The sequence below is a fragment of the Bos javanicus genome, chromosome 1 (assembly GCF_032452875.1).
Source record: "Bos javanicus breed banteng chromosome 1, ARS-OSU_banteng_1.0, whole genome shotgun sequence".
In the NCBI taxonomy this organism is placed as follows: Eukaryota; Metazoa; Chordata; class Mammalia; order Artiodactyla; family Bovidae; genus Bos; species Bos javanicus.
Genome location: NC_083868.1, coordinates 3,883,343 through 3,897,705, shown reverse-complemented (window position 1 = coordinate 3,897,705; position 14,363 = coordinate 3,883,343). Strand labels below are relative to the sequence as shown.

General features: G+C 46.3%; 1 protein-coding gene across 1 annotated transcript in view; it reads left to right on the top strand.

Annotated features, from left to right (window-relative positions):
- The window catches only part of HUNK (hormonally up-regulated Neu-associated kinase), a 129,960-nt gene that overhangs the window by 49,815 nt on the left and 65,782 nt on the right, over positions 1–14,363 (top strand). The window contains exon 3 of the mRNA XM_061415467.1: positions 11,636–11,691. Within this exon, the coding sequence (XP_061271451.1) occupies positions 11,636–11,691 (56 nt within the window). The remainder of the gene's footprint in view (positions 1–11,635; positions 11,692–14,363) is intronic.

The following is a 14,363-nucleotide window of genomic DNA, read 5'->3' as shown; positions in this document are numbered from 1 at the left end:
TCTGCTGCAGCAGTGGGGTTGTTCACTTACGCAAAGTTAGAATGTGGACCTCACATCTTCATTACACCCTCTGAGGACTGCCTGAGATAACTTTGGGTTTAAATTCTAACAAGGGTTTCTTTTTCCCCATTTTTCTTTTTCTCAACTGGGCTCACACCAACATCTGATGACTTTTCTATCATACAAAAAGCGTCGACCTTAACATCCATCATCAGAAATGCTGATGCCGAGAGGCTCATTTGAGATTCAACTGTTTGTTCAAAATAACAAAGTCCAATCAAGCTGCACAGACAAAACATACCCGGGTAATACAATACCGCCATCCCTAAGCAGGAAGAGACAAGCAGGACTGGGAGTGAGAGAGATGCGTGATCAAAGGGACCAGGCGCCCGTGTGTCAACACGGCTGCTCCCAGAGCCGTGACCCCAGTCACTCATCAGGGCTGGGAAGGGGCCTTCTGCACTCTGAGGAATGCCGGGCAAGAGAGGGGACCCTTCTTTGTTCTCGTAAGCCTGACAAGAAGCAGATCCCACCTGTGCTGATGGGGTTTTACGAAGTTCTTTTACCTTTTTGGTTTCCTTTGGAGAGGGGAGAGAGGGGAAGGCGGATGAGAGAGGGGTGACTTCTGCTTTACTTGGGGGGAGGGGACTATTGGAGATCCCAGGGCCTGAGCACATATTTGGAGACACTGGTTATATAGATCAAAGTTTCTTTTGTTTAATGGGGACTGAGAAAACATGATAAAAAATGTGGGATTTCACAAAGCTCTAGCCTGACAAGTTTGTGAATTGGGTTGCACCGTGGTCAGCGTGTGGATTCTAAGCCAGACTGCTTGTATCCATGTTCTGGGTCTACTTCTGAAAAGCTGCACTGGGCACATCTCTCAGGCTTTTGTGCCTCACTCTCCGGAACTACACAATAGGGGTAAGGGATTATCCACTTCATGTGGTTGTTGTGAGGATTAAATGACTCAATTCCTGTAAAGTGCTTAGCTCGAGACCCTCAGGAAGTACTGAGGATATGTATGCTGTAACTACCACTGAGCCCACCTCATTCGTTTTATCTGTGGAGGCCGAGTCCTGTGCGTTCAAGGCCCCAGAGCTGTTCTCTGCTTGTGTTGTTGCTTGGTGGTGTCCGACTCTTTGCGACCCCATGGACTATACAGTCCATGGAATTCTCCAGGCAAAAATACTGGAGTGGGTAGCCATTCCCATCTCCAGGGGATCTTCCCAACCCAGGGACTGAACCCAGGTCTCCTGCATTGCAGGCTGACTCTTTACCAGGTGAGCCACCAGGCTCTTGAAATCTTTGGCTGAATTGTCTTCATCCTTCAGGTCCCAGCTCAGAAGCTCACCTCCTGCAGGAGTCCCTTCTCTGGTCATAGACTCCCCAGCGCCTTCTATTTTGTTTTCCAAGTACTTTTCACAAGATTGCTGTTGTTCAGTCGCTAAGTTGTGTCCGACTCTTTGAGAGTCGGACACAACTAACTCCTTCACTAATGCCAGGAGCTTGCTCAAACTCATGTCCTTTGAGTCGGTGAGGCCATCCAACCATCTCATCCTCTGCCACCCTCTTCTCTTCCTGCCCTCAGTCTTTCCCAGCATCAGGGTCTTTTCCAATTAGTTGGCTCTTCACATCAGGTGGCCAGAGTATTGGAGGAGCTTCAGCTTCAGCTTCACAAGATAACTGGCTTGTTTCCTGTCTGGCTTTTGCACAGACCACCATCTAGCCCAGCGCCCAACCCAGTTCAGACACAGTAAGACTCTGTTGGATGAGTGAAGGGAAATTGAATGAATACAGTTAGTGTCAGAGTTAGCACTGGGATGGAAGCTTTCTGGTCTCCAATTCATGTTCTTTCTGGAATATTCCATATTCTCTGTGGAATTTTAAGGGTGTTTCTTCATTGACTTCCATTTTATTTAGTTTTCAGGTCACATTTTGTTGGGTGACATCTTTTTAGTGAATGAATAGCTCTTCCATTGTATGAGCAGAATTTATTTCTGGAGCATTGTAGGAATTCAATAAAGGTTTCATTTTGAATAAATAAATCGGGTTACATGCTTAACACATTATTCTTGCATTTAACCAAATTGCTCATCTTATAAAGAAATCAAAGATTAAAAAATCATCTGGTTTTTAAAAAATTATTTATTTTTAATTGGAGGGTAATTGCTTTACAATATTGTGTTGGTTTCTGCCACACAGCAACATGAATCAGCCATAGGTATACATATGTCCCCTCCCTCTTAAACCGCCTTCCCGTTTCCCACATTTGGTTTTAATACAGCGCTTTTGATGATAAAACCTAACTAAAAAAAAATATACGAAAAAACAAACAAAAAAACTCTTGTTCACTGCAAAATGCCTGTTGCCTTGGGGAGTTATGTGCTTTTCTTGAATGCTTTATTCTTAGCTCATTACTAAGATCCATCTTGTGGCCATCTCCGCAGGCACAACTTTCTCCCCCAGACCTAGTCCTCTCTGAGTCTGATCCAGGCTCCCCATCTCCTGTCTCGGGCCCCTTCTATCTGACCTTTCATTTGCCTCCCAAGCCGGGAAAGATTGAGGGCAGGAGGAGAAGGGGGGTGGGCAACAGAGGATGAGATGGTTGGAGGGCATCACCAACTCGATGGACATGAGGTTGAGCAAAATCCGGAAGACAGCAAAGGACAGGGAGGGCTGGCGTGCTGCGGTCCGTGGGGTCGAAAAGAGTCGGATGGGACTGAGCGACTGAACAGCAACAACTGTCTGCTTATCACCGAGGGAATCGATTATCTGAAATCTGTTTTCGAGTCTCCCCTTCACTGTGTCTCAGAACCTTTAGCTTCGTCGCCTCCCCTGCCGCACCGGCGCCTCACCTAGTGTCTGTCAACGCTGGTGCAGCTGCGAGGGCCTGTTTCTGTCATCCTTGCCTGTCAATCAACCCTGCCAGGTGGCCCCTCTTAGGATTCCATTTTCCAAAGAAAGAATCAGGAGCTCAGAGCGTTTAAGTGACTCTTCCAGGGCGGCTCCGCAGGTCCATTCGCGAGCCCCGACCTCTGGAGCCTGTCTGCCCTACTCTCAGGCTGCCGTCCTGGCCCAGGTTCACCCCCCTCCTCCACACTAGGCCTCCACCAGCTCTCCCGTGTCCCCCGCCTACAGCCCTCTGACCTCCTCTCCCCTCCCTGGCAGCCTCCGCTTTATGCCCCTCTGTTCCTCCCCTTTCAGAGAAGGCAATGGCACCCCACTCCAGTACTCTTGCCTGGAAAATCCCATGGACGGAGGAGCCTGGTGGGCTGCAGTCCATGGGGTCGCTAAGAGTCGGACATGACTGAGCGACTTCACTTTCACTTTTCACTTTCATGCATTGGAGAAGGCAATGGCAACCCACTCCAGTGTTCTTGCCTGGAGAATCCCAGGGTTGGGGAAGCCTGGTGGGCTGCCGTCTATGGGGTCGCACAGAGTTGGACATGACTGAAGCGACTTAGCAGCAGCAGCAGCAGTTCCTCCCTTTCATCTTGGGTCTCAGCCCTGAGTGGCCCCCCACGGGCGAGCTCTCTTCTTTAGGCCTGGGGTTCGTTAGAGGCCTGACCTTCACTGCCTCGTGAGGTAAGGCCCCGTCATCCTGGTATTTGGGAAGCATGTTTGTGCATGTGCACACAGGCAAACGTACACACACAGACGTGTGCTTGCACACACGCGCACTCTCATACACGAGCATGTGTTCCCCTTGCAAGCCTGCGTGCACACACACTCCCTTGCCCTGTCTCCCCAGCAGCTGCACCTCCCCTCCCCTAGGGCGCCCTAGGACCCCCTTGTTTGTTATGGCAACAGGGTCTTCCCCTCCACCCCCTGGGGCTGGGAGGGCAGAGTTCCTCCTGGCCTGTCTCCAAACCTTAGAGATTACCATCTTGAACGGGATACCTTTAAAGGAGCCTTTGGGTGGGTGGGTGTGGAGGGGGAGGGATGCTTGCTAGCCTGTGGGCGAACCTTTAATTGTTAGTCAGGCCTGTTGGAGCTTGTGCTTTTGAAATAACCCAGAACAAAGGGCTGGTGATTAGGGCTCTCCCCTTGGGCCTTCCTCTCAATCTCTGGAAAAATGCCTACCCCCCCCCCCCCCACGCTCCAACCGGACCCAGTGCTGGGTCTGCGGTTGCGGGGGTTGTGGGATGGATGCCATGAGGAGCCCCACCGGACATTTCTCCTGGGACTGCTCAGTCATCAGAGAAGGGCCAAGAAGCCTCTGGGTTGTGCTCCCTCTTGCTGGGGCAAAGGGCCTCCATCGACTGCTTTCCTTCGCTGCCAGGACACAGCGTTCCCACCCCAGCCCCCCAGCACTGTCCTGATCGCCGGTTCCGCCACACACGCCCTGTCCCGCTTCTTACTTGTCCCGAGTCCTCTTGGAAGCCCTACTGGTCAAGGGAAAGCCAGTTCCTGTCCATTCAGGGACCACTTTCTTTCCTTCCCCGGCGTTTTCAGTAACTCATTCACACCGCCTGCAGTCAGCTGGCCACAGAGAGGAACTTGTTCCACTGCAGGTCGGGAGGAAGAGCCCTCCACGTCTCTCTCTTCTCCGCAAGGTGGTTGATCCCATCACGGGCTGTTAAATGTGAAACTGAGCATCGCCTTATCGTCAGGTGCAAACTGGTCAGCTGTCAGGACCTTCCCTCTCATCTCACAGACCTGACACCGAATACAGACAGATATTTCGCTCTTGGGATGGAGCTAAACACCATGCTTTTCACATGCACCATGGGGAGGTTTTCTGGGTTACAGAGGCCTGCCAGTATATGTGTGTATATATATATATATATGAATCTGCCTGCAGTGTGGGAAACCCCGGTTTGATCCTTGGGTTGGGAAGATCCTCTGGAGAAGGGAATGGCAACCCACTATAATGTTCTTGCCTGGAGAATTCCTTGGACAGAGAAGCCTGGTGGGCTACAGTCCGTGGGGTTGCAAAGAGTTGGACATGACTGAGTGGCTCACACACACACACACACACACACACACACACACGGTGCATTGTAATATGCTAACACTAAAACTTTGTGAATAAATTCACCCTTCTAATTTTTAATTTTTTTTTTTTTGGCTGTACCACATGGCTTACAGGATCTTAGTAGACCAATCAGGGATTGAACCCTTGCCTCCTGTTGTTCAAGTGCAGAGTTCTAACCACTGGACCATCAGGAAATCCCCTTATCCTTCTTTTATTATTCAAGAAGTTATCTTTCAATTTTTGGCCTCACGAGATCGTTCATGGTCTTTAGAGTCATTGTTGAATAGCTGGGCAGAGGGTCTGAGTGGCCCGCTGTGCTGAATGGACTCATAATTAACTTCAGGTGGTAAGGATGCTCCACAGGGAACATCCTGAATGAGGCTTGGCGGGAGGGGGGCATAGCATTCCTAGTACTGATCTCTTAGGAAGGGGAAAATATCCAAGTGTTACTGAAAAAGTTAATAGACTTAATTTTTTAAAGGAGTTTTAGGTTTACAGAAAAATCATGCAGAACGAGAGTTCCCATTTCCCTTCCCTGTGTTTTCCCTATTCTATCTTGTGATAGTATAGGACATTGGCTACAATTGCTGAATCAGTATTGATACATTATTGTTAAGTAATGTACACAGTTTACGTTCGGTTTCTTCAGGCTGCATGGTCCATTAGGGTGTTCTTCGTGCTGTGCCCTCTATGAATTTTGCAGATGCGTGGTGCCGTCTGGCCACCACTGTAGTGTGCAGAATCGTTTGTTGTTTAGTCGCCAAGTCATGTCTGGCTCTTTGTGACTCTGTGGGCTGTAGCCTACCGGGCTCCTCTGTCCTTGGGATTATCCAGCAAGAATACTGGAGTGGTTGCCATTTCCTTCTCTAGGAGATCTTCCTGACCGAGGGATCAAACCCGAGTCTCCTGCATTCGCAGGCAGGGAAGTCCATATAGGATAAATTTGCCGCCCTAAAATAATGTGTTCTACCTGTACATTCTAGCCCTCCTTCTGCAACCTCAGGCAACTGGTGATCTTCTCCTTGTCTGTAGTTTTCTCTTGAGAAATGGAATATTTCCTGCCATATCACTAAACAAAGGATGTCGTAGACATCAGTAATTGCAGCCATCATAAATGGTGAGCTAGTGAGCCCTGAGGGAACTCAGGAAGGAAAGAATAGCTGCCATCTAGTAGCCATCAGACCACAGCCACTCCCTGCAGTGAGCCCTGAGGACCCTCAAGATGTGAAAATACAGGATCCTGGCCCCCGAGACTGGAAGTGCATATCAAAGGAGTGAGTTCAGTGAGGCCAGACTCTTGCTCTTCCCATACACCGCAAGGTGCTGAATTCCTTAACTTGGGACAGCTGGTTTTCTTTAATTTATAATAATCTTTTGACGTTCAGACTACCTGCCTTTGTAGGTAGTCTACATACTTCTACATAACCTAGCTCTCCTCCTCACCTCCTTGGAGCAGTTCCTTCAGGGTTATTTGATATGTTTCCTCCTGGGCTTGAAGTCCTAAAAATTCCTGCCGATTAAAACATAACTCTCAACTTTTAAGTTGTGAACATTTTTAAGTCTACAGTCTTTTTCAGAAGGTCATAGAGTTGGAATCATAGTTTACTCAGACAACCTTCTTTCACTTAAAAACATGCATTTACGGTTCCAAGTTCAATTCCTGGGTTGGGAGGATCCTCTAGAGAAGGAAATGGCTACCCACTCCTGTATTCTTGCCTGGAGAATCCCATGGACAGAGGAGCCTGGCAGGCTACAGTCCATGGGATCACAAGAGTTGGACACAACTAAACTACCACCAAGGGTCTTCCAGGCTTCCCTGGTGACTCAGTGGTAAAGAACCTGCCTGCCAGTGCAGGGGACTTGGATTCAATCTCTGGGTCGGGAAGACCCCCTGGAGAAGGAAATGGCAGCCCACTCCAGTATTCTTGCTTGGTAAATCCCGTGGACGAAGAAGTCTGCTGGGCTATAGTCCTTGGGATTGCAAGGAGTTGTACATGAGTTAGCAACTGAGCATGCATGCAAGGTTCTCCGATGACTTTCATGACTTGGTAACTCATTTCTTCTTTAAAAAAACTTTTTTTTTTTGATGTGGACCATTTTTTAAAGTCTTTACTGAATTGGTTACAATATTGCTTCTGTTTCATGTTTGTTTTTTTTTTTGCCACAAGGCACATGGGGTCTCAGTTCCCTGACCAGGAATTAAACCTACATCCCCTGTGTTGGAAGTTGGAATCTTAATCATTGGGCCACCAGGGGAGTTCTGATAACTTGTTTCTTCGTATGACTGAAGACTATTCCATGGTCTGGGATGCCCCCCAGTTAGTATATCCATTCACCTACTGAAGGACATCTTGGTTGCTTCCAAGTTTTGACAGTTAGGCATAAAGCTGCTGTAAACATTCATATCCTAGGGTAAAATGACGTTTTAAAATATTATTTTTGAGCCTTTTTTCCCTAGAGTCAGAAGGAAAGTCTTCTTCTCCTTTGTAGATAAACCTCCAAAGACAAATCAGGAGGTGAAATAAAGCCAAAAGAGGTTGAATATTCCCTTCATTTGGGTAGATTAAATACATTGATCTGGGTGGAGACTGATATACCTAACTTTCCATTAACTAGTCATGAAACTTTTGGGCAGTTCGATTGGTTGTCACTGGAATATTTTAGAAACCTTGATGAAAAGGTATGGGTAAATGGCCATTAACCAGCTTTGCTGTGAGCATTTTTCCCAGGGGTTGGGGTGGGTGTCTAGGGGATGCAACAGGTGAAAAGAAAAACTGATTTCATTTTCCTCCTTTTGCCTAATAATTACATTTTTATACTTTCCATCCTGGTTTTATGATATTTCCCTATTTTAAAAGTGGGTTTTTTTCTCTTCTACATCTCCTCTTATTTTGGGGGGCTTCCTTTGTGGCTCAGACAGTAAAGAATATGCCTGCAGTGCAGGAGACCCAGATTCACCCCCTGGGTCAGGAAGATCCCCTGGAGAAGGAAATGGCAACCCACTCCAGTATTCTTGCCTGGAGAATTCCATGGACAGAGGAGCCTGGTGGGCTACAGACCATGAGGTCTCAAAGAGTTGGACATGACTGAGCGTAATAATTACATTTTTATACTTTCTACCCTGGTTTTATGACATTTCCCCTATTTTAAAAGTGGGCCTTTTTTTCTCTTCTGTATCTTCTCTTATTTTTAGCCTTTCATTTATATCATTCTTCTAATCACTGTGGTTGGTTGTTCCTTGGTATTTTGTGGCCCCAGAGTTATCCAGCTTAGTTTTTATTGTTCTTGGCAGTTGCATTCTTTGTCCTCACCTCTTTAAGCTGTTTTTCTTCATAATATTTGTTCTGAACCAAATTTCTCCTTTAATGCCTTCGTGTGGCTTCCATGCTTCCCAGGGAAAGAGGTTTAATTTTGCTGGAAATAAACTGTGGCCCTCTTTTAGACTAAAATAGTGCTGCTGCTTTATAATCAGTTTTCACAGAATTCACAGTTTGGACTGTTGCTGGCACATTGTTTTGTGAGTCCGTGCAAGTGGCCGGGAATTACTATATATGCTTGAATATAAGGGTAAGACATAGTCTCTCATTTTCAGGAAGGAAGAAGTGCCTTACAGAATGCTTGCAAAGTCTCTCATAGTATCAGGGTACAGTCTCCATTATTTTCAACAGCAAAATACTAGTTAACCTTGACCTGACTCACCGATGGCCTTGGAAACTCTAGAAGTCTGAGGGAACCAATGGAAAGGGAGGCGATGGCATTTTGCGTGGCTTTAATAACAGCTGCTAAAGGGATATGACTCACAGTGGTGAGAGTTTGTGAGACCACTCTAAAATCAATTGACTCAGTGGATAATTTATAGAGATTTTAAATGGGCTCTTATTATTTAAATGGCTTGGGATAATATTTCCAACAAGCACATCACATACAGATTCGAATGGTGCTTTATCTCAAACATCCAGTCAACTGAGATGGCTCACTGGTAAAGAATCCACCTGCAGTGCATGAGACTCGAGTTCGATCCCTGGGTTGGGAAGATCCCTTTGAGAAGGAAATGGCAACCTACTCCAGCATTACACTGGAGACTCCTGCTCTTGCCTGCCACGAGTCTGAATGAAATTGTTTCAGTAAGATGTGAGGGCGTGGGAACAATATTTCTAAAGTAATTATGTTAAGATGATAGTATATGCTCTGAAATAAGATGGTGCAGCTTCATAGATAAATAGTGTAAATAGTCATTTTATCATTTCATTGCATTTCTAAAAATTATAATTTGTATTTTCCAAAAAACCTTCTGAGGGGCAGAGTCTTCCCGTTGGAAAAGTGAGGAGGATCACTTTATATGGTGGTGATGGGGGAGGGTTTACCCTGCATTTGAACATAGGTGACATCTTTTAAAGACTGGTACAGTTTTTTGAGTGTATGGTTTTATTTAAATCGAAGGGCATGTGTACAGTTCTTCCCATTGGATTTGTTGTTGTTGAATTGCTAAGTCGTGTCTGACTCTTCTGAGACCCCATGGACTGTAGCCCGCCAGGTTCTTCTGTCCATGGGATTCCCCAGGCAAGAATGCTGGAGTAGGTTGCCATTTCCTTCTCCAAGGGATCTTCCCACCCAGGGATGGAACTCGAGTCTCGTGCACTGCAGGCGGATTCTTTACCAGTGAGCCGCCTGGGAAGCCCACACGTGGACTGGGGACCATCTATCTACCTTCCCCAGATGCTCCCTTCTTATTCAGGTATTCAGCCTTAAGGCTACAAGGCAAGAGTCAAGGATTCCAGTTTTGAAATCCAGAGGTGACTGTTTCGAGCTCATCTTTTCCTGCACTCCACTCCTTAACTCTTTTCATCTTGAAGTGCTGCCCTTTTGTCATTCCTGTGCCAGTACTTGCCCTACTGTTCCTTCTTAGCTGGCTCTGAATGTCCTTGTTCCTGCCAGCATGTTGGCGCCTCATTTTCTGCCCTCTCCCTGGGCGTCTCATGTCCTTTGAAGGCTCAGCTTCCTCCCAAACGGAGGTTGAAAATCGGTAGTCTGTAGGCTGGATCTTGCCTGTAAGGTTGGCCCACGCTCTGTGGTTGTTATTGTGAATTTGTTGCCAACGTTGAAAAACTGGGATTGAATCCAGATTTCTGGCCACTCTTGGAAGACAGGATGAGGTGGCAGTGCTGAGACCAAGTTGTAAACCCCTGTCCCCATGGGGCACTTTGGCTCCCTGTGCCTCTACAGTTCTAGCAAGTGCTGTTCCCCTCATCTCTGCACTTCCAAGAACTGCTCGCTATCAGTCACCATTTCTGTTTATCATGACCATACTCTTCTAGTCCTAACAATAGAGATAAGAGGACAAAAATAACTCTTTTGGCTATGTCTGTATTCAGAAGTGTGAACATAAAAGCTGGACCAAGAATGCTGTGTTTCAAAACAATGGGAAAAAGCATTTTGTGTATATATAGAAGGGAACTAACTATATGCTCACACATTTAATGTTCATGGTGTGTCTGAGCTGACAGGTTGCAACTTAAGGTGCTCATGATCATTGACATAGATGGCTTATACCTTCACCCACGTTTTTTTCTTCCGGAATCCCAAGTGATCTCTTTAATAATGTAGATTCATTGGTATTTACTGGGTTACGGAATGTGCAAAGGTACTGGGGCACAGTGGTAAGCAAGGCAGAATGTTTCATACCTTCAAGGGGCTGACAGTCAGCTTGTACAGGTACCACCAACCCCTCACACTCGGCATGACCTGGAGCATGTGTCTCCCTCCCACCTCCCGAGTTATCTCAGTGTCCGTGATCAAAAGCCACTTATCGTCTGATTAGCAATCTTCATTCCATCTGCAAACTTAGTTCTCTTTGGTTATGTAATGTTTACATATCCAAGGATTGGAACCCTGACATTTTGGGGGTCTATTTTTCTGTCCACCGTAATAGCTGCTTGCAAAATAGTTTATTATCCCTTGCCGATTTGTGGATAACTCATGGGCTTCCCTGGTGGCTCAACTGCTAAAGAGTCCGCCTGCAATGTGGGAGGCCTGGGTTTGATCTCTGGGTTGGGAAGACCCCCTGGAGAAGGGAAAGGCTACACACTCCAGTATTCTGGCCTGGAGAATTCCATGGAATGTATAGTCCTGGGGGTCGCAGAGGCAGACATGACTGAGTGACTTTCACTTCACTTGGGCTCCAAGTATGAAGGTTGTAGGACTGATAATCGTATTTTCAATTAAGAGAAAAAAAAAGAAACTGTTTGCCAGAATATTCCTTACTCTGGCTGGTTTTGCTCACCAACTCATGAAAACATGGTCCCATTTGTATTTTCTCAACTGTTCTGGCAGTGCCTGTCTTGAATGATGTCTTCTACTGTCTCCTGCTTTTATTAACTTCTAAGTTTCAACTCTGGCCCCACTTCTTTTGGAAGCTGATTGGTTCTGCCCTCCTTGCTCTCTGTCTTCTCTGAAATCCTTTAGCTTTTTGACTCTGCAGCAATTACGTATATCACGTTTCATAAATATTTACTTATTGATTGTGTGAGTTTTGGCAGCAAGCCTTATGGGTTGGTTCAAAGTGGCTCTCAACAGTTCGTTTCCCTTCGGAAGCAAAATGTTATTCCACTGTTTCAAGTGCTTATCTGAAATGTTGTATGGTTTTGTTTATTTCAGAGACTTGAAGATAGAAAACTTGCTGCTAGATGAAGACAATAATATCAAGCTGATAGGTATGACTTTTTTTTTTAAAGCAAGATTATCCTTTAAGTGCTGTGTTGTCAATTCTCAGTTATTTATTTCTGACTTTGAAAATTACCATGGTCTATTTCTAATCCCCAGACAATACTTCTAGTTCATCTCCTTTTACCTGCAACATCTAAGCATGGTTTTGAATCATTTAAACATAAAACATGTTCTTAGGATTCTTCTAACTTTTGCTTCTCTGTTAATTCAGATGGAGCTGAACTTGTGGAGGGGTTCTTTTTACTTGAATTCACCTGAAAGCTTCTTAAGAAAAGGGGAACATAGTTTGGTTCAAAAATGCTGCTCTTAGCTTGGCCATGTTTTATTCCACTTTTCAGTGAATGTAGGGGCACTGAAATAATAGGGAATGCAGCTTACCTCCTCCTTTTCATGTCTTCGCTTTAGCCCCGTAGTACCAGATGATGGTACAGACTGAAACAGAGGGCTGCTTTAGAGGTCTGTGCCAATCAGGAGGAAATTCCAGGGTGGAGTGAATCATAACTGATTCACCACTAAGGGTCCGTAAGCAAATTCATCCCATGGGTTCTTCTCCAGATATATTCTACTTTTGATTACCTGTGTGGTTGCTCTTGGCAAAATCACAGGGCATCATGTTTCCAGCCAGATGTTAGCCCCATCTTTTACTCCTTTCTTTCTTTTCCCACCCCAAGTGCAAGTCATTTCTTCTGCCTCGAGGGCTTGAAAAGACTTTCTATTAGAAGAAAAGAGAAGGATTAACAGAACTTTGTGAATTTTAGCTTTTGTACCCAAGAAGGAAATTTTGTTTGGCAAATACTGAAAACCATCTCCAGACTCTCTAAAACACATCATTCAAATGACCAGTTATATTCCTTGGGATCCCAGATGGCTTCCAACCCAATAACAGGCAAGAGGCTGCCAGGCACTCCAGGCCTGGGTGATTAAGCATCATTGACAGGTGTTGATAAATACACCCATTATTAGGACATTAATAATTAAGAGGAAACCAATCCCCCCCCCCGACCCGAGGGATTTTTAGGATGTATTCGGGTTTTATTTATTTTAATTGGATGATAATTATAATACTGTGGTTCTTGCCACAGATCAAGAGGAATTGGCCATAGGTATACAGGTGTCCCCTGCATCTTGAACCCCCTCACCCCCACCCAATCCCTCCAGCTTGTCACAGAGCACTGGCTTTGGGTGCCCCGCATCACACATCAAACTTGCACTGGTTATCTATTTTACATCTGGTAATATATATGTTTCAGTGCTGTTCTCTCAGCCCACCCTCTCCTTCTCCCAGAGTCCAAAAGTCTGTTCTTTCCATCTGTGTCTCCTTTGCTGCCCTGCACGTAGGATTGTCGGTACCATCTTTCTAGATTCCACATAATATGCATTAATATACGGTATGTATCCTTCTCTTTCTGACTTACTTCACTCTGTATAATAGCCGCTAGGTTCATCCACTTCCTTAGAACTGACTCAAATGTGTTAGGATGTATTCTTAGAAGATTCTTGGATGATCAAATAATTTTTTTTCCTCCTTAAATCAGATTGTTTTACTATTGCACTTGAGTTGTCCTGAGAGCCAGGTACAGCAGCCTTAAACAAGGCAGACTCTGAAATGTCTGCAGGATGTCTTTTTGCTCCTGGTTTCCGAGGTCTGCAGCATTAAACAAAGGCACGTCCTGGTGGGGGTGGGGGGTGAGGAATGGAGGAAAGGAGATTTCTTTGTGGGTTCCCTGGCAGGGTGACCTGGCACTTGTCTTTGGAAAATGTGTGGGGAACAGTCACAGAGTTGCCCTGAAGCTGCAGAGTGTATAAGAGAGCAGACGGTGTGAAGGCTGGGTGTCCATTATGGTGTGAACGAGCGCACCCCACTCCGCTGCGCGCTGTCTGTGCCGAGGCCGGCGACCCCAGCACAGTGTAGGCCACTGCCAGGCGGTCCCCTTACCCGCCCAGCACCCCCATGCTGTTTCTGCCCTTCACTCTGCCTCTCTCTCTGCCCCTGCGTGTGTTTTCGCTTCTTTCTCTTCAAGTGATAGCCCTAGACAATCAACAGTGAGAGGGGAGAGTGTTGAAAAGCACAGACCTTTCCACTGCTGAGAAGATTCTGGAAGAACCGGTCTCTGTAAATTGTGGGTACATTTGCAAGTAGCTCACACCTTGGCTGGGCTTCCGCAGTAGCTCAGGGGTAAAGAATCTGACCGCAATGCAGGAGATGCAGGTTCGATCCCTGGGTTGGGAACATCCCCTGGAGGAGGAAATGGCAACCCACTCCAGTGTTCTTGCCTGGAAAATCCCCTGACAGAGGAGCCCGTGGGACAGCACACAGTTGGGCACATGAGCACACACACACACACTGGCCACATAATAAACCCTCTTAGAGGAGACCTGTACAAATAAGATGAAGACATGGCAGACCTACATTAGAGCCCACAGGTCCCCTGAGATGGGTAGGGGGACCCTTTAGATACCAGAAGCCATTTTAGGCAGAGTCATCGCCTCTTAGCTTGGCAGCTTCTGAACTGGTACCCAGGCAGGCATTGTAGCTCATCTGGACACAGTGGGCCATGTCAGAAACCAGGGGTCAGGAACCAGAATTCCCGAAACAGCTGCAAAGGAGGCTTTGATAACTGGGTGTCCCTTTGTTAGAACTTCTCGCTTGGCGCCCATT